This window comes from Stegostoma tigrinum, chromosome 19, assembly GCF_030684315.1.
Source record: "Stegostoma tigrinum isolate sSteTig4 chromosome 19, sSteTig4.hap1, whole genome shotgun sequence".
NCBI classification, from domain to species: Eukaryota; Metazoa; Chordata; class Chondrichthyes; order Orectolobiformes; family Stegostomatidae; genus Stegostoma; species Stegostoma tigrinum.
The window spans coordinates 57,081,450-57,106,233 of record NC_081372.1 but is presented as its reverse complement, the minus strand read 5'-3'; the positions used below and the strand labels follow the sequence as shown (position 1 = coordinate 57,106,233).

At 47.1% G+C, this 24,784-nt stretch overlaps 1 protein-coding gene across 2 annotated transcripts in view; it reads left to right on the top strand.

Annotated features, from left to right (window-relative positions):
- The first annotated feature begins 2,748 nt into the window (after positions 1-2,748).
- Positions 2,749-24,784, top strand: part of ttll9 (tubulin tyrosine ligase-like family, member 9) — a 49,533-nt gene continuing 27,497 nt past the window's right edge. The window contains exons 1-7 of one of the 2 annotated variants that reach the window (XM_059652870.1): positions 2,749-2,850; positions 4,135-4,175; positions 8,794-8,886; positions 13,087-13,198; positions 14,356-14,541; positions 19,600-19,668; positions 24,175-24,265. In XM_059652870.1, coding sequence (XP_059508853.1) covers positions 2,791-2,850; positions 4,135-4,175; positions 8,794-8,886; positions 13,087-13,198; positions 14,356-14,541; positions 19,600-19,668; positions 24,175-24,265 — 652 coding nt within the window. In that variant the 5' untranslated portion in view covers positions 2,749-2,790. The remainder of the gene's footprint in view (positions 2,851-4,134; positions 4,176-8,793; positions 8,887-13,086; positions 13,199-14,355; positions 14,542-19,599; positions 19,669-24,174; positions 24,266-24,784) is intronic. The other variant, XM_059652871.1, reaches the window with a different exon arrangement.

The following is a 24,784-nucleotide window of genomic DNA, read 5'->3' as shown; positions in this document are numbered from 1 at the left end:
GAGTCCATGATCTGATTGAAGAACTGGGTCTCCTTGTACACGAGTCACTGAAAGTGAGCTGGCAGTGAAGAGGGTAAATGATATGTTCACCTTCATGGTAAGTCTAGTTAAGTACAGGAGCAGGGATTACTGCAATTGTACCTGGCCTTGGTCAGACCACACCTGGAACATTTTGTATCAGAGGCAGTAGGAACTGCAGATGCTGGAGAATCTGAGATAACAAGGTGTGGAGCTGGATGAACACAGCAGGCCCAGCAGCATCAGAGGAGCGGGAAAGCCGATGCCCCGGGCCCAGACCCTCCACCAGAAACAGGGGAGGGGGAGAGTTCCCTGAAATAAATAGGGAGCGAGGGGGAGGCGGACCGAAGATGGATAGAGGAGAAGATAGATGGAGAGGAGACAGATAGGTCAAAGAGGTGGGATGGAGTCAGTAAAGGTAAGCGTAGGTTGGGAGGCAGGGAAAAGACAGGCCAGTCCAGGGAGGACAGACAGGTCAAGGGGGCAGGATGAGGCCAGCAGGCGGGTTCGGGGGTGCGGCCCGAGGCGGGAGGACGGTACAGGCGAGAGGAAGAACAGGCCAGGGAGGTGGGGACGAGATGGGGCAGCCCCGGGATGCGGTTGGGGGAGGGGAGACCCTGAATTTCACAAGCTTCAAAATCTCCCCTCCCCCCACTGCACCCCAAAACCAGCCCTGCACCCCCCCCACCCCAAGCCGCACCCCCACCCCTCCACCCACAAACCCCATCCCCCCCGGACTGACACTTCCCCCATCCCCCACCACCTACACCCAGTGGGTCCATCCCCACCCCCCCCAACTCGCCCGTCTCCTCTCCACCCACAACCCCCCCCCCCCCCCGCCTTGGTTCTAGGCCCGAGATGTCAGCTTTCCTGCTCCTAAGATGCTGCTTGGCCTGCTGTGTTCATCCAGCTCTACACTTTGTTTGTTATCATTTTCAGGTATGCCTGGTGCTGCTCCTGGCATGCCCTCCTGCACTCTCCATTGAACCAGGGTTGATCCCCTGGCTTGATGGTAATGGTTAAGTGGGCCATGAGGTTACAGATTGAGCTGGAGAACAATTCTGCTGCTGTTGATGGCCCAAAGTGCCTCATGGATGCCCAGTATTGAGTTGCTAGATCTGTGTGAAGTCTTTCCCAGTTAGCATGGTGATAGTGCCACACAGCATGATGGAGGTTATTCTCAACGTGAAGGTGGGACTTTGTCTCCACAAGGACTGCGCCATGGTCACTCTTACCGATACTGTCATGGACAGATGGGTTTGCAGCTGACAGATTGGTGCGGATGAGGTCTAGTATGTTTTTCCCTCTTGTTGGTTCCCTCACCACCTGCCGCAGGCCCAGTCCAGGATCTATGACCTTCATGATCCGACCAGCTTGATCAGCAGTGATGCTGCCGAGCCACTCTCGGTGGTGAAACAGGGGATCTGGCTGCATTAGAGGAGCAGGAAAGTTGATGTTTCGGGTTTACACTCATCATCATGAAGGTCTTGATGAAGAGTGTAAATCCAAAACATTGACTTCCTTCTCCTCTGATGTTGCCTAACCTGCTGTGTTCATCCAGCTCCACACCATATTGCCTCTGACTCCAGCATCTGCAGTTCTTGCTACCTGTTAGGGAGTGGACATTGAAATCCCCCACCCAGAGTATATTTAACATATGAGGAACGTTTGAGGACTCTGGGACTATATTCATTGGAGTTTAGGAGGATGAGGGGGGGATCGAATTGAAACTTTCAGGACACTGAATGGCCTAGATAAATGGATGTTGGGAAGATGCTTCCATTGGTTGGAGAGTCTGGGGCATAGCCTTAGAGTGAAGGGAAGACCTTTTAGGATGGAAATAAGGAGAAACTTCTTCAGCCAGAGAGTGGTGAACCCATGGAACTCACTGCCACAGAAGGCTGTGGAAGCCAGGTCATTGAGTACTTTTAAGACTGAGATAGATAGGTTCTTGATTATCAAGGGGATCAAGGGTTACAGGGAGAAAGCAGGAGAATGGGGTTGAGGAGCTTATCAGCCAGGATTGAATGGCGAAGCAGAGTCAATGGGCCAAATGGCCTAAATTCTGCTCCTATGAGCTATAGCCTTATGGTCTTACTTTGGGCCCTTGCCATCCTCAGTGCCTTCTTCAAGTGTTGTTCTACATGGAGGAGTGCTAATTCATTCAGGTGAGAGAGGACAGTATGTGGTAACCAGTAGGAGGTTTTCTTGCCCATGTTTAACCTGAAGCCATGAGACTTCAGGCTCCAGGGTCAATGCTGAGAGCCCCTTGGAATGGGTAATAAATGCTGATGCAGCCACCAACATGCACGTTGGTAAAACACTGCTACGGTCAATCATTTTAAGTGAGTGGGGAGAGATTTATAAGGGACCTAAGGGACAGCTTTTTCACACACAGGGTGGTGTGTGTATGGAAGGAGCTGCCAGAGGAAGTGGTGGAGGCTGGTATAATTACAGCATTTAAGAGGCATCTGAGTGGGTACATGAATGGGAAGGGTTTAGAGGGATATGGGCCACATGCTGGCAAACTGCACGAGATTAATTTGAGACATCTGGGTGGCATAAACAAATTGGCCAAAAGGGTCTGCATCCCCGCTTGTACATCTGCGTTATCAAATTCAACAGTGGAACAGGTACAGCAACAGTGCGCACGCCCAATGGAACCATCAGTCCGCATGCTCAGTCCCGGGCCCGGTCACACCAGCAGTACGCACGCCCAGTGAGACGATCAGTCCGCATGCCCAGTCTCGGGCCCCCGGCGGTGTCGTTACCATGGGAACGGCAGGCGTCGAGCCTGGGCCCCGGGTGCGGAGCGCCATGAACCGGGGCAAGGTCAAGATCGCCCTTTCCTCTCTTATCCCCTCACTTCCTCCCTATCCTGATAAACAGATCACTATCACCCTCCTCCACCATCACCCCCTCCACTATCATCCCCCTCCACTATCATCCCCCTCCACTATCATCCCCCTCCACTATCACCCCCCTCCACTAACACCCCCTCCACTATCATCCCCCTCCACTATCATCCCCCTCCACTATCCTCCCCTTCACTATCACCCCCTCCACTATCATCCCCCTCCACTAACACCCCCTCCACTATCACCCCCCTCCACTATCCTCACCCTTCACTATCACCCCCTCCACTATCATCCCCCTCCACTAACACCCCCTCCACTATCACCCCCCTCCACTATCCTCCCCCTTCACTATCACCCCCTCCACTATCATCCCCCTCCACTAACACCCCCTCCACTATCCTCACCCTTCACTATCACCCCCTCCACTATCATCCCCCTCCACTATCACCCCCTCCACTATCACCCCCTCCACTATCATCCCCCTCCACTATCATCCCCCTCCACTATCATCCCCTCCACTATCACCCCCTCCACTATCGCCCCCTTCACTATCATCCCCTCCATATCATCCACCTCCACTATCATCCCCCTCCACTATTGCCCCCCTCCACTATTCCCCCCTCCACTACTCCCCCCTCCACTACTCCCCCCTCCACTATCACTCCCTGCACTATTCCCCCTTCCACTACTCCCCCCTCCACTATCACTCCCTGCACTATTCCCCCCTCCACTATTCCCCCCTCACTATCACTCCCTACACTATGACCCCCTCCACTATTCCCCCCTCCACTATGACTCCCTCCACTATGACTCCCTCCACTGTCACCCCCTCCACTATTCCACCCCACCACTATCACCCCCTCCACTTATCCCCCCCATTTCCCCCTCCCTATTCCCCCATTTCCCCCCTCCCTATATTCCCCTCATTCCCCCCTCTATTCCCCCCTCCCTATATTCCCCCCATTCCCCCCTCTATTACCCCCATTCCCTCCTCCCTATGTTCCCTCCCATTCGCCCCCCTCCTTGTATCCCCCTGCCTCTTGATCCCCCCTCCCTATATTCCCCCCCTGTATTCCCCCCTCCCCATTACCCCCCCATTCCCTCCCCATTCCCCCCATTCCTTCCCCATTCCCCCCCATTCCCTTTTCCCCCCCTCCTCCCTACTTCTCCCATGCCTCACTATTTCCCCTCTCCATGCCGCACTCCCGCTTTTTTTGGTGAACAATGAAAGTGCATTAACCAACAATTTTTTCCATAGGGTGCTGGAAGCAAAGGACCATCTGGTAATCTGAAACAGAAGTGAGTTCTTTATTTTTAAACAGGCAGTAATATGAAGAGAGACTTTGTACCAGGCAGTTCATATATTAATAAAAAGAACTGTCAAACCATAGAGAAGTTCTAGCACAGAAAGAGACCATCCAGGCCACTGTGTCTGCATCAGCTAATGAAAAAAAATATTACTAGCTGCACATTCCACCTATTTTCCTATTGAACCTGTTCAGGGATGTTTTTACACACCTCTGGAGCAGGTGCGACTTGAATCCAGGTCTCTGACATTGGTAATAAAAAACCAAAAGAACTGCAGATGCTGTAAATCAGGAACAAAAACAAAGTTGCTGGAAAAGCCCAGCAGTTCCGGCAGCATCTGTGAAAGAGAAAACAGAGGTAACATTTCGGGTCCAATGACCTTTCCTCAGAACTGATGGTGGCTGGGAAAACATCATTTTATGTGCAGAAAATAAGGAGGTGGGTCGGGTAGGGAGTAAATGATAGGATAGAGCCCAAAGAGAGAGAGAGAGTTGGACAGACAAAGGAGTTGCTAACAATCAGGCTGGGAGGATAAGTAGTTGTTAATGGGGACTGTTAGTGACTAACAACTGGGGGTGTGTAATGGCAGGCTATGTGGCAACAAAGCCTGGTGTGTGGGGTGGGGGGCAAGAGCATGGGAAAGTTTAGGCCCTAAAATGATTGAACTCGATATTGAGTCCGGAGGGCTATAGGGTCCCCAAGTGGAAAATAAGGTGTTGTTCCTTTAGCTTGCATTGATCTTCGCTGGAACACTGCGGCACGCCAGAGACAGAGATGTTGGCCGGGGGCAGGGTGGTGCATTGAAGTGGCAGGCAACAGGTAGTTCAGGGTCTTTTTTGTGAGTGGAATGTACATGTTCTGCGAAGTGGTCATCAAATTTATGCTTCGTTTCCCAATGTAGAGGAGACCACATTGTGAGCAGCGAATGCAGTAGACTAGATCCTGGGAAGTGCAGGTGAAGTGTTGCTTCACCTGGAAGGGATGTTTGGGCCCTTTGATTCTGGGGAGGGAGGAGGTAAATGCGCAGTAAATGCGAAGGCAAAACCTTCACCGGTTACATGGTAAGGTGCTGTAGGGCTATGGGGAGGTGTTGGGGGTGAAGGAATTGTGGACCAGGGTGTCCCAGAAGGAACGGTCCCTGCGGAAGGCAGCTGGAGCTGGATGTGGATGCTCGTGGGATGGGCGGTGAGGATAAGGGGAACCCTATCACTGTTGCGGGAGGGCACAAGTATGAGAGATGGGTCAGACCTGGTTGAGGGCCCTGTCGACAATGGAGCTGGGGAGTCTTCGGTTGAGGAAGAAGATGGACATTTTGGAGGCTCCCTTGTCAAAGCTGGCCTTGTCTGCACATATGTGATGGAGATGGAGGAACTGAGAGAATGGGATGGAGTCTTTCCAGGAAGTGGGGTGTGAGGATGTATAGTCCATGTAGCTGTAGGAGTCAGTGGGTTTGTGATGGATATTAGTGACCAGTCTATACCCAGAAATGGAAACAGAAATGTTGACGAAGGGAAGAGAGGAGTCAGAGATGGACCAGGTGAAAGTGAGGGAAGGGTGGAAATCGGAGGTGAAATTGAAGTTTTCCAATCCCAGACGAGAAAGCGAAGCAGCACTGATGATATTATTGATGTATCAGAGTAAGTGTTGTGGGTGGGGGCCAGAATAGGACTGGAAAAAGGAATGTTCCACGTACCTCACGAAGGGACAGGCATAACTAAGGCCCATGCAGGTACCCCTGGCAACACCCCTTACCTGACGAAAATGAGAGGAGTTGGAAGTGAAGATGTTAAGGACTGACATTCTGACATTCATAGCCTGGTCAGCGTTCAGGTGCAGATCCAGTTTTCTTTTTAGTGTGTTGAGGATTTCTATTTCAACCACCATCTGCTGGATGAAAAAGTTTTCTTCCTCATGTTTCCTTCTACCAAACGCCTTAAATCTGTGCCCTGGGTAACTGACCTCTCAGCTTGTGGAAGCAGACCTTCCCTGTCCAGAACTCAATTAAGCTATCCCTTAGCTCCCTTTGTTCTGAGGGAAACAACCATTGCTTATCCAGTCTTTCCTCATAGCTGCAGATTTCAATTCCTAATAATATTCTTCTACATCATCTGTTTAGAGCAGTTCTGCTTTTATTTTTTTGTGGAGGCCTGTCTTCACTGTGCCCATAGTAACTTACTTATGAATACATCCCACTGATTTTCCTTCAAGTAGCTGTACATAGTCCACTTTCGCCAGATCACCTTTCAGTCTTCGCAAAATGTACTTCCTCCCATTGTAGATATTTCATTCCTGTTCTATCTTTGCCCCTTGTTATGATTATTGCTCCAAAATGTCACCACTGCTGTGGTGTCCACCTGCCTAGTTTCATTGCCTAAAACTAAATGTAGAATTGCATTCTACCTGCTCAAAAAGTTTTCTTCAATATTGTTCAAGAATTTTGTGCTTACTATACCTATTACGCTGTTCACATCCTAGTTTAGAATTGGGTAATTGATGTTCCCACCTATTATTGTCCTATTGTTTTTGCACTTATAAATTGTCTAATTATCTGCTCCTCTGACTCTGTCCCACTGTTTGGGGTCTGTAGTACACTCCCAGTAATGTGGCTGGCTGTCTTCCTATCTCTGACCTCAACCCACACAGCTAAATTTGATTCCTTAACCGATAATGTAAATCCTCTACAATTTCTGTCTCCCTCTGTATCCTGCCTGGAAACTTAAGTATCAAGAGGTGCTGAGCTACTATTTTGCCTTCGTTAAGCCAAGTTTCTGTTAAGGAATGATATCATGCTGCCAGGTGGGCCCATCTGAGACATCTGAAGGGTCTAGACCTGAAACGTCAGCTTTCCTGCTCCTCTGATGCTGCTTGGCCTGCTGTGTTCATCCAGCCCTACACCTTATCTCTTCTGCTCATTAGTTTTGTTTGCTATACCACTTGTATTTATATATGCACTCTTTACCACTATCAATTTCCTGTGCTATACATTTGAAGTTTTTCTTCCCTCACATTTTCTGTTTTCCATTCCTTGCTCTGAAATAGACTTACCTGAATCTGTCCTCAGGTTCTCATCTGCTTGCCAATCTAGTTTAAAAACCTCCAACAGCACTAGGGAATCTTTCTGAAAGGATATTGTGATGCTGTTCTATTTATCTTTAATATCATTCATTTTGTGTTTTGAAATTATTTTTATCATTTTAAATTGGTTTGTAACATGGGTTTTCTGTGTGTCTGAAGTTTATAATTGTAAATGTTTCTGTAGCCATGGTGATTTCTTTTAAAATAGTCTGTGAAGACAACTTTGAATCGCCTGATGGGCTTTAGTTTGCTTTTTTCTCTACAGTGTAGTAAGGTTTCTGTTGGAAATATCTCAGCTGGGTGTTCTTATTGAGTGTACGTGGTGCACCTATAGGTTAGAGGAAAAGATGTTTGTTTCAATTTTACTTCATTTTGGACAGTTTTGTGAAGTCCTTGCATGGAATTGCATGCATAGAGCAATTCTCCTGAGTAGGAGAGAATTTAATTAAACTTGATTACCTAGAGTAAAGGGTTAGTGTTGTACCTAGATGAGAAATGTTGGGATGCAACCCCGAAGAAGACTTGAAGCTGAGGTCATTTAAGAGTTAAGGTCACAGCTACCTTAAACCTATCAAGGTGTTAGAGAAAGGGATTCTGGTGGCAATATTGTACAAGGGATTTTTTTGAAATTTCTGAAGGAGTGTTTTCGCACTAGATCACCATAAGAAATAGGAGCAAGAAAAGGCCATTTGGGTCCTTGAGCCTGCTCTGCCATTCAATATGACCATAGCAGATTAACAGGGATTATAATTTTACTGTGTGTTTGAAACTATGAACATTGGTTTATTCTATATATCTGTATTTATTTTCTGTAATACATACCTATTTTATTAAAAACAAAATTGCATGCTTCTGTCTCACTGAGAGTCCACCTCAATAAAGCCAAAAAAAGGTGAAATGTGAGCCAAGATTTCAATTTGGGATCTGACTTCTCTGGCCATAACATCAACTTGGTTTGTAATATTCATCCTGTTCTTGTTCAGGTGCAGATGGTCCTGTTTACGCATGTCTCACTTGCCCCAAAACCAGTCTCAGAAATTCAAGGCTGACTCTCCTATACCAGCTTTCCAGCTGCGTTCAACTCTCTACTCCTCTGTTTCTATGTTCAGTAGTCGGTAGCACTGGAGATAAACCTGAGGTTACTGCTTGAAATGACATGCTTTACAGTCTCCATCCTAGCTCCCAAAAATCTGCTTTCAGGACCTCAGTCTCTTTCCCACTTCAGTCGTGATGTAGACCCCAGCCGCTGGCTGTTCATGATCCCCGGAACAATGTCCTGAATCCTGTCTAATACATCCTTGATCTGGCACCAAGGAGGCAACACTTTGGTGTCATGCCTGCAACCACAGCAACGCAATCTCTCCCTAACTAAAGAATCTTCTATCACTATTACTTTACCTCCCAGCCCCTCTCCATGTACCCTTCTCCCCCTCCCTTGTGAATTAATTGTACATTCTGGTTATTGTGGATTAACTAAACTTTCTGCTTATTCTAAGTTAACAGCACATTATTCATGACGAATTCTTATTATTAGGGAGCAACGCAATAGCATCCGATTCAAATGTGTTTTGACCAACACTATTCTTGATGTTCTTCGTCAGCGACCTGGATGGGTTGAAGTCAAAGAGTGAGTCTCTCTTTATTTCTGGCTGACAAGGGGGTGGGCGTTCACTGAAAACTCTTAATAATGTGCTTCTGAGAAACAAACACAAAGGTGACAAATCCTGGACAAATGGTAACTCAGGACACAAAGTGGAGGTGAATAGCTGTAGAATGACTGGGACTGTGAGATCAATAAAGTGACTATTCACATAGCTAAACCTCATTTCAATACCTTCACGTAGATGCTTCTCTTCTGACTTAAAAACTGAAGATGTTTGTGAGTCCATACTTCCTGTTTCACTGCCTCCTAAACGTTTACTTATTGTAACCGCTTTTTGAGGCTTCAAATTTGTGGCAAGCCTAAGAGAGAACTCTGTGTGAGTGTGTGCGTGCGTGTGTGTGTTTGCAGAGGGAGACCAGCGAGAAAGAGCAGCTTTCTGTATAAGAGATAACAAGGTGTAGAGCTGGATGAACACAGCAGGCCAAGCAGCATCAGAGGAGCAGGAAGGTTGATGTTTCGGGCTTCGAACCTTCAGAAATTCAGAATCCTGAAACATCAGCTTTCCTGCTCCTCTGTTGCTGGTCGGCCTGCTGTGTTCATCCAGCTGTACACCTTGTTATCTCAGATTCTCCAGCATCTGCAGTTCCTACTATCTCTGAAACAGCTTTCTGTATAAGTTGGACTTGTCACGTATGGGATACAGTTGTTATATTCAGAGCTTCATAGCAGCTATTGTTACCTTGGCACTCAGGACCCCACTTGTAGTCCCAACTCCCACTTTGGGGAGCTGTGTCCTGCTTTCTACTGTCCACTCACCACAGCCCAGCCCCAGTTCCTTTTCAGTTCAGGTAGTCTCAAAGAGGAACCTTTATCATCAGTGGTGGAAGTTGGAAGAACAGAGTCACTTATTCTTACACTTGAAGTTATGAGTTCAGAGACTGAAACTGTGTTTACATTTAGAGACTCAGCTAAAGAGGGATCTGCACATGGTCACAGCCTGCAGTGTAAGTCCCAGTGTAGGAGTCAGAGCAGGAAGGAAAAATGGAAGGTCTACTTTCATGTGGCATCTTTCACCCACCTCCAAATGTCTTTAATGTGTTTTTGTGATGTTAGTTGAAGTAGGAGATAACTCTCTTGCCCCTGTTCAAGATAGTGACGTGGGAGCTTGAAACTGCTCTTCCTATGCCATTTTCAGTCTCCTGAATTGTAGGTCTGTTACCTCCCCTCAGCCATGCTGCAGTTACTGGGGAAATGTATTGCAGCATTATTCTCTTGTGTTGTTCATTCTTGTCAGAAAGAACATGATCTGGCAATCATTAATGGAGGAAGGGTAAGGGGTATAGGATATCAGTGACAAGGGAGTTGTGGCTGAGGTTACTAGTATCACACATTGTTCAATCATGCAGAACATCAGCAGAGCAGGGCTGTTCCTCATGTAGCCTCCCTGTTCCACCTCTTTTAATCGATGGAAAGAGAAGCCAAACTGAACCTAGGCCCCTTAAAGAACGAGGCTGAGAAATAATAATGGGGAATCAGGAGATGGTAGAGGAGTTGTACAAATACTTGGCATTAATCTCCAGTAATGCATACAGTCATATTCAAAGCCATAAAAGAATAAAGCTCATTCAGGAGGGCGCATTGAGAAATTTGATCAAGAACGTGCATATATATAGTTCAGATGTCATAGTCAAGCTGTTCAAACAACCCTCCACATGACCGTCTCAAACACCATGGAGTTTGCATCTGGCAGATTCTACAGAACATGCAAACATTTGAGTTCAGAAGCCACAGAACAAGTGTGGAAGCAAGGTATTCTCTGTCTTGAGGGAGCACCCTGTGAAGAGAAGAGTTCATGATCCTTTATAGCTGGAGAGGGAGGGTGAAGTGTGCTACTGGGCTTCCCTTCATAAGACTGAGCATCTGTTCAGCTGCATAATAAAATGTGAGGCTGGATGAACACAGCAGGCCAAGCAACATCTCAGGAGCACAAAAGCTGACGTTTCGGGCCTAGACCCTTCATCAGAGAGGGGGTTGGGGAGAGGGAACTGGAATAAATAGGGAGAGAGGGGGAGGCGGACCGAAGATGGAGAGTAAAGAAGATAGGTGGAGAGAGTATAGGTGGGGAGGTAGGGAGGGGATAGGTCAGTCCAGGGAAGACGGACAGGTCAAGGAGGTGGGATGAGGTTAGTAGGTAGCTGGGGGTGCGGCTTGGAGGTGGGAGGAAGGGATGGGTGAGAGGAAGAACCGGTTAGGGAGGCAGAGACAGGTTGGACTGGTTTTTGGATGCAGTGGGTGGGGGGGAAGAGCTGGGCTGGTTGTGTGGTGCAGTGGGGGGAGGGGACGATCTGGGCTGGTTTAGGGATGCAGTAGGGGAAGGGGAGATTTTGAAACTGGTGAAGTCCACATTGATACCATATGGCTGCAGGGTTCCCAGGCGGAATATGAGTTGCTGTTCCTGCAACCTTCGGGTGGCATCATTGTGGCAGTGCAGGAGGCCCATGATGGACATGTCATCTAGAGAATGGGAGGGGGAGTGGAAATGGTTTGCGACTGGGAGGTGCAGTTGTTTGTTGCGAACTGAGCGGAGGTGTTCTGCAAAGCGGTCCCCAAGCCTCCGCTTGGTTTCCCCAATGTAGAGGAAGCCGCACCGGGTATAGTGGATGCAGTATACCACATTGGCAGATGTGCAGGTGAACCTCTGCTTAATGTGGAATGTCATCTTGGGGCCTGGGATAGGGGTGAGGGAGGAGGTGTGGGGACAAGTGTAGCATTTCCTGCGGTTGCAGGGGAAGGTGCCGGGTGTGGTGGGGTTGGAGGGCAGTGTGGAGCGAACAAGGGAGTCACGGAGAGAGTGGTCTCTCCGGAAAGCAGACAGGGGAGGGAATGGAAAAATGTCTTGGGTGGTGGGGTCGGATTGTAAATGGCGGAAGTGTCGGAGGATGATGCGTTGTATCCGGAGGTTGGTAGGGTGGTGTGTGAGAACGAGGGGGATCCTCTTAGGGCGGTTGTGGCGGGGGCGGGGTGTGAGGGATGTGTTGCGGGAAATACGGGAGACGCGGTCAAGCGCGTTCTCGATCACTGTGGGGGGAAAGTTGCGGTCCTTAAAGAACTTGGACATCTGGGATGTGCGGGAGTGGAATGTCTTATCGTGGGAGCAGATGTGGCGGAGGCGGAGGAATTGGGAATAGGGGATGGAATTTTTGCAGGAGGGTGGGTGGGAGGAGGTGTATTCTAGGTAGCTGTGGGAGTCGGTGGGCTTGAAATGGACATCAGTTACAAGCTGGTTGCCTGAGATGGAGACTGAGAGGTCCAGGAAGGTGAGGGATGTGCTGGAGATGGCCCAGGTGAACTGAAGGTTGGGGTGGAAGGTGTTGGTGAAGTGGATGAACTGTTCGAGCTCCTCTGGGGAGCAAGAGGCGGCGCCGATACAGTCATCAATGTACCGGAGGAAGAGGTGGGGTTTGGGACCTGTGTAGGTGCGGAAGAGGGACTGTTCCACGTAACCTACAAAGAGGCAGGCATAGCTGGGGCCCATGGCCACCCCCTTAGTCTGTAGGAAGTGGGAGGAGTCAAAAGAGAAGTTGTTGAGTGTGAGGATGAGTTCAGCTAGGCGGATGAGAGTGTCATCCAGCCTCACATTTTATTATCTTGGAATTCTCCAGCATCTGCAGTTCCCATTATCTCTGATGTGTTCAGCTGCATCTAGGTTAAAACAGCACAGGCTGGAGTATAGTGGAAATCCTGGCATCAGTTCAGGACACTGTTTGCCCAGTTATTAGCTGCATGTGCATAAACTCCTTCGGCAAGGTGGCATTCTGTACCGTTCCCTTCCCAAGCCATTGTCAAACATTAGGAAGTCGCATGGAGCTTAAAATAAGTAGCGATTCATAGTCCACGTTTTGCTCCTGTTTCGTTTTGGAAGCATCTATTAACTTACCCTTAACATTCTCTCCTCTCAAGTGAAAATCTGTTCTCCAGAATAAAGCTCAGAGACATGAAGCCTGGACCCTTGGATAAGAAGTTTGATGATCTTTAGTCTCAGCTATCTGAATATGTTCATTTTGTTCATGATGTATCTATAAATCTTTTCCATGGTCTGTTTGGTGAACTAGATATATGGTGATCCGTGATGTGACATTATATTTGCAAGTTATTGTGGTTTGTGTCTTTATGCCTTGCTGTATGTTCATGTCCTTCTTCTCATTCAGCTCTCTCTGTTGACAGTGAAGGAGATTGGGACTTTTACTGGTGTGACATCAGTTGGCTGCGTGAAAACTTCGGCTACACGTATATGGATGAGCATGTTCGTGTCTGTCACTTTCGCAATCACTATGAGGTATGAAAGTCAAAGCTTACTGCATCCTAGCTTGGTAGAAATAATTAGCATTAAGTGTAATCATCAGAACCATCCTGATTTTAAAATAACGAGGAAACATTTGGTCTTAGATGTTGGCTGCAAACTGGCACTGGAGAATCAAGCTCCCTCCGTGAACCTTTGTCATTTCCTCCTTCCCCAGTCTCCATTCCTCATTCCCCATATCTGGAGTCAACTTGTCTTTAACATAAAAAGTCTCAATGACTTCATACCGAATATTCAGGAGGGCATTATGACCAAAGGAGTTGATTATAAGGAGTTTCCCAAAGAATGAGGATATGTTTACATTCCTCTATGGGCTTCATGTTTTCTCTTTCTTTAACTCCCTGTAAATGTGCAACCCTCAGAGATCTCTGTGCTCCTCTGATTTGTAATTGCATCATCATTGACAGCCATGCCGTCAGCCATTGGCCAGGTTTCTTGGAATTCCCTCTTTAAACTTCTCCATCTCTCTCCTCCTGTCTTATAACTCAGCCCCCTACTCGGTTTTGGTGTTTGTTCCAATTTCCCTTTATGTGACTCGGTGTGAGTTGTCGTCTAGAGCACACCTGTGTAGTACCTGAGGATATTTTCCTGAAGGCGTTATATAAATGCAAGTTGTTGCTGAGAGTTATGAAGACAGACTTCACACACCAGTGATCAAGATGCACATTGTTTGGCCTCCCTTTGCATTAACAATTGTGATTTTTGCGATTTTGTCCTACTATCACTCCAGGCAATAACTGTATTTAAACAGAATCCAAGTCTACACTTCTAGTGAGAGCTTTATTTCAGTTAGCCAAACTCCATAAAACTTTCAGCTCAATAATTACCAAAAAAATTTCTAATCAACTTGTTCAGGGGTGTCATTGCATACCTCTGGAGCAATAGGGACTTGAACCTGTGCTTCTAGCTCAAAGGTAGGGATGATACCACTGCACCATGAGATCCCTATCATTCAAATCCAATGAATGTATCCATCACCTCTTCTCTCGGTCCATTAGGTCTCAGATATTCCTTGTGACCTTTATGATGTGGGCCACAGTTAAAGAATGGGGTTGTGAAGAATTAATCCAACAAGTCTCTAAATCTACATGTTGAAGGTTTAAATGTTCATACAATTTTTTTTTGCATGGAAGTTGACACGGAAAAACTTTATGGTGAAAAACCTGAAGCGGTTTCGCAAACAGCTGGAGCGTGATCAGGGGAAGCAAGAGGCAGCAAAATGTGACTTTTTTCCGAAGACTTTTGAGCTGCCTGTGGAGTACCACCTTTTTGTGGAGGAGTTCAAGAGAAATCCTGGAATCACCTGGATCATGAAACCGGTGAGAAAAAACACAACAGGTAGGCACAGGTCACTTATCCAAGTTCTCGCATTGTCCGCAGAGCACCCTAGACTCAAATATCTGTGAGTACTCCATATATATTACTCACACTAAACCCCAGACCTGAATACCACACACACACATAGCCCACAGTGAACCCCAGATCCGGTTATTCTATACACACTGACCACAGTGAAACCCAGACCAAGTACTCCACACATACACAGCTCACATTAAATCCCAGACCCCAGTTCCAGACACACACTGACGACACTGAAAGAGAGATAATGGGAACTGCAGATGCTGGAGAATCCAAGATAACAAAGTGTGGAGCTGGATGAACACAGCAGGCCAAGCAGCATCTCAGGAGCACAAAAGATGACGTTTCGGGCCTAGACCCTTCATCAGAGAGGGGGATGGGGAGAGGGAACTGGAATAAATAGGGAGAGAGGGGGAGGCGGACCGAAGATTTACCAACACGTTCCACCCCAACCTCAAGTTCACCTGGGCCATCTCCAACACATCCCTCACCTTCCTGGACCTCTCAGTCTCCATCTCAGGTAACCAGCTAGAAACTGATGTCCATTTCAAGCCCACTGACTCCCACAGCTACCTAGAATACACCTCCTCCCACCCACCCTCCTGCAAAAATTCCATCCCCTATTCCCAACTTCTCCACCTCCGCCACATCTGATCCCGGGATGAGGCAATCCACTCCTGCACATCCCAGATGTCCACGTTCTTCAAGGACCGCAACTTGCCCCCCGCAGTAGTCGAGAACGCCCTTGACCGCGTCTCCCGCATTTCCCGCAACACATCCCTCACACCCTGCCCCCGCCACAACTGCCTCCAGAGGATCCCCCTCATTCTCACATACCACCCCATCAACCTCCGGATACAACATATCATCCTCCGACACTTCCGCCCTCCACAATCCAACCCCACCACCCAAGCTATTTTTCCATCCCCACCCTTGTCTGCCTTCCGGAGAGACCACTCTCTCCGCGACTCCCTTGTCCGCTCCACACTCCCCTCCAACCCCACCACATCTGGCACCTTCCCCTGCAACACAGGAAGTGCTACACTTGCCCCCACACCTTCTCCCTCACCCCCATCCCAGGCCCCAAGATGACCTTCCACATCAAGCAGATGTTCACCTGCACATCTGCCAATGTGGTATATTGTATCCATTGCACCCGGTGTGGCTTCCTCTACATTGGGGAAACCAAGCGGAGTCTTGGAGACCGCTTTGCAGAACACCTCCGCTCGGTTTGCAACAAACAACTGCACCTCCGAGTCGCGAACCATTTCAACTCCCCCTCCCATTCCTCAGACGACATGTCCGTCATGGGCCTCCTGCAGTGTCACAATGATGCCACCGGAAGGTTGCAGGAACAGCAACTCATATTCCGCTTGGGAACCCTGCAGCCCAATGGCATCAATGTGGCCTTCACAAGCTTCAAAATCTCCCCTTCCCCCACTGCATCCCAAAACCAGCCCAGTTCTTCCCCTCCTCCCCCCACTGCATCACAAAACCAGCCCAGCTCGTCCCCTCCCCCCCACTGCATCCCAAAACCAGCCCAGCCTGTCTCTGCCTCCCTAACCGGTTCTTCGTCTCACCCATCCATTCCTCCCACCTCAAGCCGCACCTCCATTTCCTACCTACTACCTCATCCCGCCTCTTTGACCTGTCCATCTTCCCTGGACTGACCTATCCCCTGCCTACCTCCTCACCTATACTCTCCTCTCTACCTATCTTGTTTTCTCTCCATCTTCGGTCTGCCTCCCCCTCTCTCCCTATTTATTCCAGTTCCCTCTCCCCATCCCCCTCTCTGATGAAGGTTCTAGGCCCAAAACGTCAGCTTTTATGCTCCTGAGATGCTGCTTGGCCTGCTGTCTTCATCCAGCTCCAAACTTTGTTATCTCTGACTACACTGAACCCCAGATATGGGTACGCCACACACACAGCTCACAATAAGCCCCAGACACACTTTGCCCACAGTGAACCCCAGATCTGGAAATCCCACGCACACTGCGCACAGTAACCCCAGACCTGGGTACCCTACACACAGCCCACAATAAACCCCTTACTCGGGTATCTCCCACACATAGTCTACAATAAACCCCAGACCCGGGTGCCACGCACACTGCCCACAATAAACCCCTAACCTGGATACCATACACAGTCAATAGTGAAGCCTGTACTCCGGTACTCCTCACACTATCCAGTATATCCAGACCAAGGTACCCTGTATAGTGTGTTCAATCAGTATGAATTGACGTGGTTCTCCAACCACCACCAATCTCTGATTATACACAAACGTCTATGCTTATCAATGTCATAAGTTTGAAGTTAACTCTGTATGTCTCAGAAACACAATCTGCTCAAATTTTCTGCATCAACAGTAGGTAAACAAATAAGATTGCCAGAGTAAGCTCAGCATTTTATGTTGCAGATTGTGGAACAAACATCGTATCAAACTTACAACAGTGCTTTCTGTGTTTTAAGCTGTTGTAGCACCTACCCTCCTATATGGCTTGATGTATGGATTTCCTACTACAGATATAGTAAACAATTGGACAGATTCCACATAAAATGTATTTAGAACATTTTGGGCATTAAATGCGAGGAAAAAGATGCCAAAATTTCAAGGAGCAGAAATGTCCAGAATTGAAGTAGTAATGGGGAATAAAGCAATGGCAAAGGAAATTAATAGTACTTTGCATCAGTTTTCACAGTGAAAAACACCGGCAGCACATCAGAACTTGAAGAAAGTCAGGGGACGGAGGTGAGTTTAGTAGCCATCGTTAAGGAGAAACTGCTGGGGAAGATGACAAGCCTGAAGGTAGATATTTCATCCAGATGAAATGGACTGCATCCCAGAGTTCTAAAGGAGATAGGTGAGGAGATTGTAGAGGCATCAAAGGTGAACTTTCAGGAATCACTGGGGTCGGGGAGGGTCCCATTGGACTGGAAAATGGCAAATGCAACACTATTTTTTAAGGAAGGAAGGCAGAAGGTAGGAAGCCTGTTAGCCTGATCTCGGTCACTGTTAAGATTTCAGAGTCCATTATTAAGGATGAGATTGCAGAATACTTGGAAGTGCATGGTAAAATAGGGCTGAATCAGCATGGCTTTGTAAAGGGGAGATCATGCCTGGCAAATCTGTTAGAATTCTTTGAAGAGGTAATGACCAAGTTAGACAAAGGAGAGTCAGTGGACATGATCTGTTTGGATTTCCGGAAAGTCTTTGACAAGGTGCTGCACAGGAGGCTGCTAAATATGATAACAGCCCACGGTGTTAGGGGCAAGGGGCATGAATGGAGGATTGACTGACTGGCAGAAGGCAGAGAGTCAGGATGGTTCATGGGATTCTGCTGGGGTCAGTTTCATGACCAAGACTATTCACATTATAAATGAATAATCTGGATGAAGGAATTAAGGACATTCTTGCTAAGTTTACAGATGACACAAAGATAGGTAGATGGACAGGTGGTGTTGAGGAAACAGAAGATCTTGGACAGGCCGGGAGAGTTGGCAAAGAAGTGGCAGATGGAATACAGACAAGTATGAGGTTATGCACTTTGGTTGGAAGAATTGAGGTGTAGACTATTTTCTAAATGAAGAAATGCTTTCAAAATCTGAAGGATTGGAGTCCTAGTTCGGGATTCTTTTAAGGTTAACATGCAGGTTCATATGGCAGTTAGGAAGGCCAAAGCAATGTAAGCATTCAATTCAAGAGGGCTAGAATACAAGAACAGAGATATATTGCTGAGGCTATATAAGGCTCTGGTCAGACACATTTGGAATATTGTGAGCAATTTTGGGCCCTGTATCTAAGGAAGGATGTGCTGGCATTAGAGGAAATCCAAAGAGGCTTACAAGAATGATCCCGGTGCGGAGGGCTTATCACATGAGGACTCTGGGTCTGTACTTGATGGAGTTTAGGAGAATGAAGGGGAATCTAATTGAAATTTACAGGATTCCGAGAGGTCTGGATACGATAGACATGTCGAAGATATTCCTACCAGTAGGAGAGACTAGGACGTAAGGACACAACCTCAGAGTGAAGAGACCACCCTTTTGAACTGAGATAAGGAGTAATTTCTTCAGCCAGCCGGTGGTGAATCTATGGAACTCATTGCCACAGAGGGCTGTGGAGACGAAATCACTGAGTGTATTTAAGACAGAGGTCGGCTCTTGATCAGTAAGGGGATCAAGGTTACAGGTAGAAGGCAGGAGAATGGAATTGAGAAACATATCAGCCATGATCGAATGGTGGAGCATATTCGATAGGCTGAATGGCCTAATTCTCCTCCTATACTTTATGATCCAGGAGTGCTCATCGTGAGAGGTTATGATGTGCATGTAATGTGTATGACTGACAATAAAATCCTTAAGGCGGTCATGTATTCACAACTTAAACTTGGACAGCACCTGTGAAGCAGACTAAGTTTAAGGTTTAAAGTGTTCTGGAAGGGTAACCTCAGGAAATGTGGCATATACATCACGGATTCAGAAAATAGTGGACAATAACCACCTGGAAAGCAATCTCAAATAGTGGCATTGTTTCCTTTGAACAGCAACAAGTCTGGCAGCTAAGGACAAAAATGCATGTTAGAAAGACAGGGAAGTCCCAACAAAATCAGACACGACATCCAGCTTGTGCTTTGGAAACCTGTGCGTTCAGGCTTCTTAGCCATGTTAGAATGTAAAACAAATGTCTTGAGATGTGCAAGAAATGGCCATCTTTGATAATGAAGGGAAACTAATGATGATGATGGTGATGCAAAGACAGTAGATTGAAATTGTTCGCTGATGGACTAAACATGAAGTGAAGCTGAAAAATAGGTGAAGGTTGTGAGCACTGGTGCAGTCCAGTGTCACCTCAGCAACTAGGTGATTACACAGTGAACTTGTTGAATTCAAGTAACTGTATGTCAGCCAGTGAAGCTTCAGCTGGAACATAGTGCTGTATTTGTACACAGCCAGCAATTTCATAAATCATATTGAATTCTGCTGAATATCCCCTGACAAAGTATTTCTGTTCCAAATAGGTTGCAAGATCACAGGGCAAAGGCATCTTTCTTTTCCGAAAACTTAAAGATATTATGGAGTGGAGAAAGGTGATGTTCTGCTTGTAATAATGTTCTGATCTATAGAAAATATTACCACCTTTTCAAAAGTGAGGATTGTGAAATTTGTCCTGTAATGCCTGTTTTTTTCAGCGCTGTGAATGAAATATGTCTCCGTGATGCCCTTTTTTTAAGTTATGAGAGCTACTTGCAGAATAGCGACCACAACATACAATCTCATTTCTGGTGCTCACCATATCATAGAACATAGAACTGTACAGCACAGGAACATGCCCTTTGGCTTATGATGTGCTGAACATGATGCCAAATTAAACTAATCCCTTCTGCCTACCCTTGGTCCATATCTCTCCATTCCCTAATTATTCATATGCTTATCTAAAAGTCCCTAAATGCTTCTATTTTGTCTGCCTCCATCACTACCCCAGGCAGCGTGTTCCAGACTCCTATCACTCTCCGTGTAAAAAAAAATCTAGCCTCTCACATCTCCTTTGAACGTTCTCCCTCTCACCTTAAATGCATGCCCTCTAGTGTTAGACATTTCAACTCTGGGGAAAAGTTCTGAGCATCAACCCTATTTATGTATCTCATAATTTTATAGACTTCTATCAAGTCTCCCCTCAGCCTACGCTGCTCCAGAGAAAACAGCCTGGGTTTTCTAGCCTCTCCTTATAACTCATACCATCTAATCCAGGCAATATCCTGGTAAACCTCTTCTGTACCCACTCCAAAGTTTCCACATCCTTCCTGTAATGTGGCACCCAGAACTGAATGCAATATTCTTAGCTGTGGCCTAAACAAAGTCTTATAAAGCTGCAACATGACAACCGGACTCTCGTACTCAATTCCCCGACCAATAAAGGCAGCATGCCATATGCCTTTTTTACCACTTGCACGGAGCTACAGACTTGAACCCAAGATCCCTCGGCACATCAATGCTGTTCAGGGTCCTGCCATTAACTGTATACTTTTCCTTAACATTTGATCTCCTGAAGTGCAGTAACTCAGTTACCTGGATTAAACTCCATCTGCCATTTCTCTGCCCATACCTGTAACTGATCTATATTCCACTGTAACCTTTGACAACTTTCTACACCATCCACAATTCCAACGATCTTTATATTGTCTGCAAACTTACTAACCGACTGATCCAAGTAATTTATATATATCACAAACAGCAGAGGTCTCAGTATAGATTTCTGTGAAACACCACTAACCATAGACCTCCAGCCAGAAAAGCACCCTTCCACAACTACTCTCTGCCTTCTATCAGCCAGACAATTCTGAATCCACACAACCAAGTCACCATGGATCCTAAGATAATAAAATGTGAGGCTGGATGAACACAGCAGGCCAAGCAGCATCTCAGGAGCACAAAAGCTGACCTTTCGGGCCTAGACCCTTCATCAGAGAGGGGGATGGGGAGAGGGAGCTGGAATAAATAGGGAGAGAGGGGGAGGCGGACCGAAGATGGAGAGAAAAGAAGATAGGTGGAGAGAGTATAGGTGGGGAGGTAGGGAGGGGATAGGTCAGTCCAGGGAAGACGGACAGGTCAGGGAGGTGGGATGAGGTTAGTAGGTAGATGGGGGTGCGGCTTGGGGTGGGAGGAAGGGATGGGTGAGAGGAAGAACAGGTTTGGGAGGCAGAGACAGGTTGGACTGGTTTTGGGATGCTTTGGGTAGGGGGTGAAGAGCTGGGCTGGTTGTGTGGTGCAGTGGGGGGAGGGGACGAACTGGGCTGGTTTAGGGATGCAGTAGGGGAAGGGGAGATTTTGAAACTGGTGAAGTCCACATTGATACCATTAGGCTGCAGGGTTCCCAGGCGGAATATGAGTTGCTGTTCCTGCAACCTTCGGGTGGCATCATTGTGGCACTGCAGGAGGCCCATGACGGACATGTCATCTAGAGAATGGGAGGGGGAGTGGAAATGGTTTGCGACTGGGAGGTGCAGTTGTTTGTTGCGAACTGAGCGGAGGTGTTCTGCAAAGCATTGTATAAAAACCAGTATAAACAACGCATCATCCTCCGACACTTCCGCCATTTACAATCTGACCCCACCACCCAAGACATTTTTCCATCCCCACCCGTGTCTGCTTTCCGGAGAGACCACTCTCTCCGTGACTCCCTTGTTCACTCCACACTGCCCTCCAACCCCACCACACCCGGCACCTTCCCCTGCAACCGCAGGAAATGCTACACTTGGCCCCACACCTCCTCCCTCACCCCTATCCCAGGCCCCAAGATGACATTCCACATTAAGCAGAGGTTCACCTGCACATCTGCCAATGTGGTATACTGCATCCACTGTACCCGGTGTGGCTTCCTCTACATTGGGGAAACCAAGCAGAGGCTTGGAGACCGCTTTGCAGAACACCTCCGCTCAGTTCGCAACAAACAACTGCACCTCCCAGTCGCAAACCATTTCCATTCCCCCTCCCATTCTCTAGATGACATGTCCGTCATGGGCCTCCTGCAGTGCCACAATGATGCCACCCGAAGGTTGCAGGAACAGCAACTCATATTCCGCCTGGGAACCCTGCAGCGTAATGGTATCAATGTGGACTTCACCAGTTTCAAAATCTCCCCTTCCCCTACTGCATCCCTAAACCAGCCCTGTTCGTCCCCACTGCACCACACAACCAGCCCAGCTCTTCCCCCCCACCCACTGCATCCCAAAACCAGTCCAACCTGTCTCTGCCTCCCTAACCGGTTCTTCCTCTCACCCATCCCTTCCTCCCACCCCAAGCCGCACCTCCATCTCCTACCTACTAACCTCATCCCACCTCCTTGACCTGTCCGTCTTCCCTGGACTGACCTATCCCCTCCCTACCTCCCCACCTATACTCTCTCCACCTATCTTCTTTACTCTCCATCTTCGGTCCACCTCCCCCTCTCTCCCTATTTATTCCAGTTCCCTCCCCCCATCCCCCTCTCTGATGAAGGGTCTAGGCCCGAAACATCAGCTTTTGTGCTTCTGAGACGCTGCTTGGCCTGCTGTGTTCATCCAGCCTCACATTTTATTATCTTGGAATTCTCCAGCATCTGCAGTTCCCATTATCTCTGACACCATGGATCCTATGCATCTTAATCTTCTGGATGAGCCTACCGTGAGGGATCTTGTTGAAAGCCTTAGTTAAATCCACGTAGACAACACCTACTGCTCTACCTTCATCAAGCAGCTTCCTCATCTCATAAAATTCAGTCAAGTTAATGATGCTATGTATTACTCATTTGATAGCAATTCTGTCAAGTGAAGCACACTGCTCCAGCTATAACCCCTTGTATTAAACATACAGTTGAAGTTGCCAAAAGTATACCCCCAGTCATTGCTATGTGAAAAGATCATCAATCTGCATTCATGTATTTCATGGTTTTGACTGGATCTTGCCAGTAGTTGTAGTTGTTTGAAGAGTAGTTTAAAAGTCGCTGAGATGTACAGTTGGTGGTGAAATTGGTGCTGTGGGCTTTACCTTGGCTTAAAGGATTCTACATAAACCACATTGTTACACCTCACTGGGGTAACGTGCTGGAAATGAAGCCCCGGTATTTCCAGTCATCACAAAAACTAAAGATTTTGTAAAGGACATTAGAGAATGTGGGTTGTTCACATATAAAGAGTTTCTGACTTGCCAGTTAAAGATCCCAGCTTGCAACAACTGGTGTAGAGAAGATAAACCAGTTTTGTTCAGGTTTACAATGAGTTTTGACCACAGAAAACAGAAAGGAACCTGAGTTAACTGTTCGGGTCCGGTGACCCTTCCTCAGAACTCCTTAAGTGTTCTGAGGAAAAATTCAGACGATGGGTCGCTGGATCCAAATCATTAACTCTGATCTTTTCTTCACAGATGCTGCCAGACCTGCTGAGCTTTTCCAAAACTTTGTTTTTGTTCCTGATTTACAGCATCCATAGTTCTTTTGGTTTTTATAGAGAAAAGAACCTGTCTCTCTCTCTCTTTGTAACATGTTTCCAGCTCCAAGCTGTTCAGTAACCTGAATACCAATCGCACAGCTGCTGGCAGGCAAAAATATCTGTTGTTGATTGAAAAAAAAATCAAATTCTTGTTGTCGAAAGGAACTGCAGCTAAACACGCCTCTGCCCCAAATCATCTGCAACTCAAACTTCGATTACTGCTTGTTCAAACAGTTTACAAGATGGCTGCAGCAAGTGCTTTCAAAATGCAAAACCATCCTTTCAAACATCGGTTTTAAAATACTTCTTTCTTATCCAATCTGCAGTTTTGAAAAGACAATGGTCCTTACAATGTGCTCGCAGATGGATGTAATAGTTTGTACTCTTCCTAAATTGTAGCCTGATGGATTTAATGTGGAGAAGTGACACAGGCAGGGCAAACTGCTGGAACACAGGAGTGGGAAAGGCTCTCTGCAGGAGGCTGTATTCACTCAGTCTGTTCAGGGAGTAATTCCCTTCACTGAAGCTCAGTGAGGAATAATATTTCTGATGTCAAATTCTTTCTTTCTTCAATATAAAGTAGATAACAGAAAAGTCTTTATTCTCTCAAATACGTCTCTTTATCTCTAGGATGGGAATCGTGCTGATGACTCAAAGGATGAAGTTGCTGTGGAAAGTTATGTTGTTCAGCGCTACATTGAGAACCCCTATCTAATTGGAGGTACTTTGTCCAATCTTTAACAGAAAGATAAAGTTGAAATATTAATTAATCTATCCTGGCTTCCACCTGTGATCGACAGATTTTTCCCTTTTTTCTTCTTGCCACCACCTCTTTCCCTGTTTTCTGTTTCCCTTCAATGCTGATGATGACCTGAAATTCTAACTCTGGACTGAATTGTACCCAAAATTGTTGAAGTGTCAGTTTTGTTGAGGTTTTGGAGGGTTTCTCTCTGTGGTTCCTGGCAAGATTTCTCACACTGTCTTCCCAAATTACATTCATTACCTATGCACCACACCCAAAAATATTTACCACTCCTGAGACCTTCCGAGAATCCTGTTGATGGTGCCATTTTTGTAGCTGAGCCTCGGCAGTCTGCAGCTATCCTGCACGGACTATGTGAATGATTCCAGACGTTTTGGACCAGAGGGAATTTGCAGCTGGTTAGTAGACCAGGTGCTCCTGGTAGATGGGTGTTGGAGACAGGGCTGTCCTGTTCCTTCGTGACTGCTAGAAGAGACC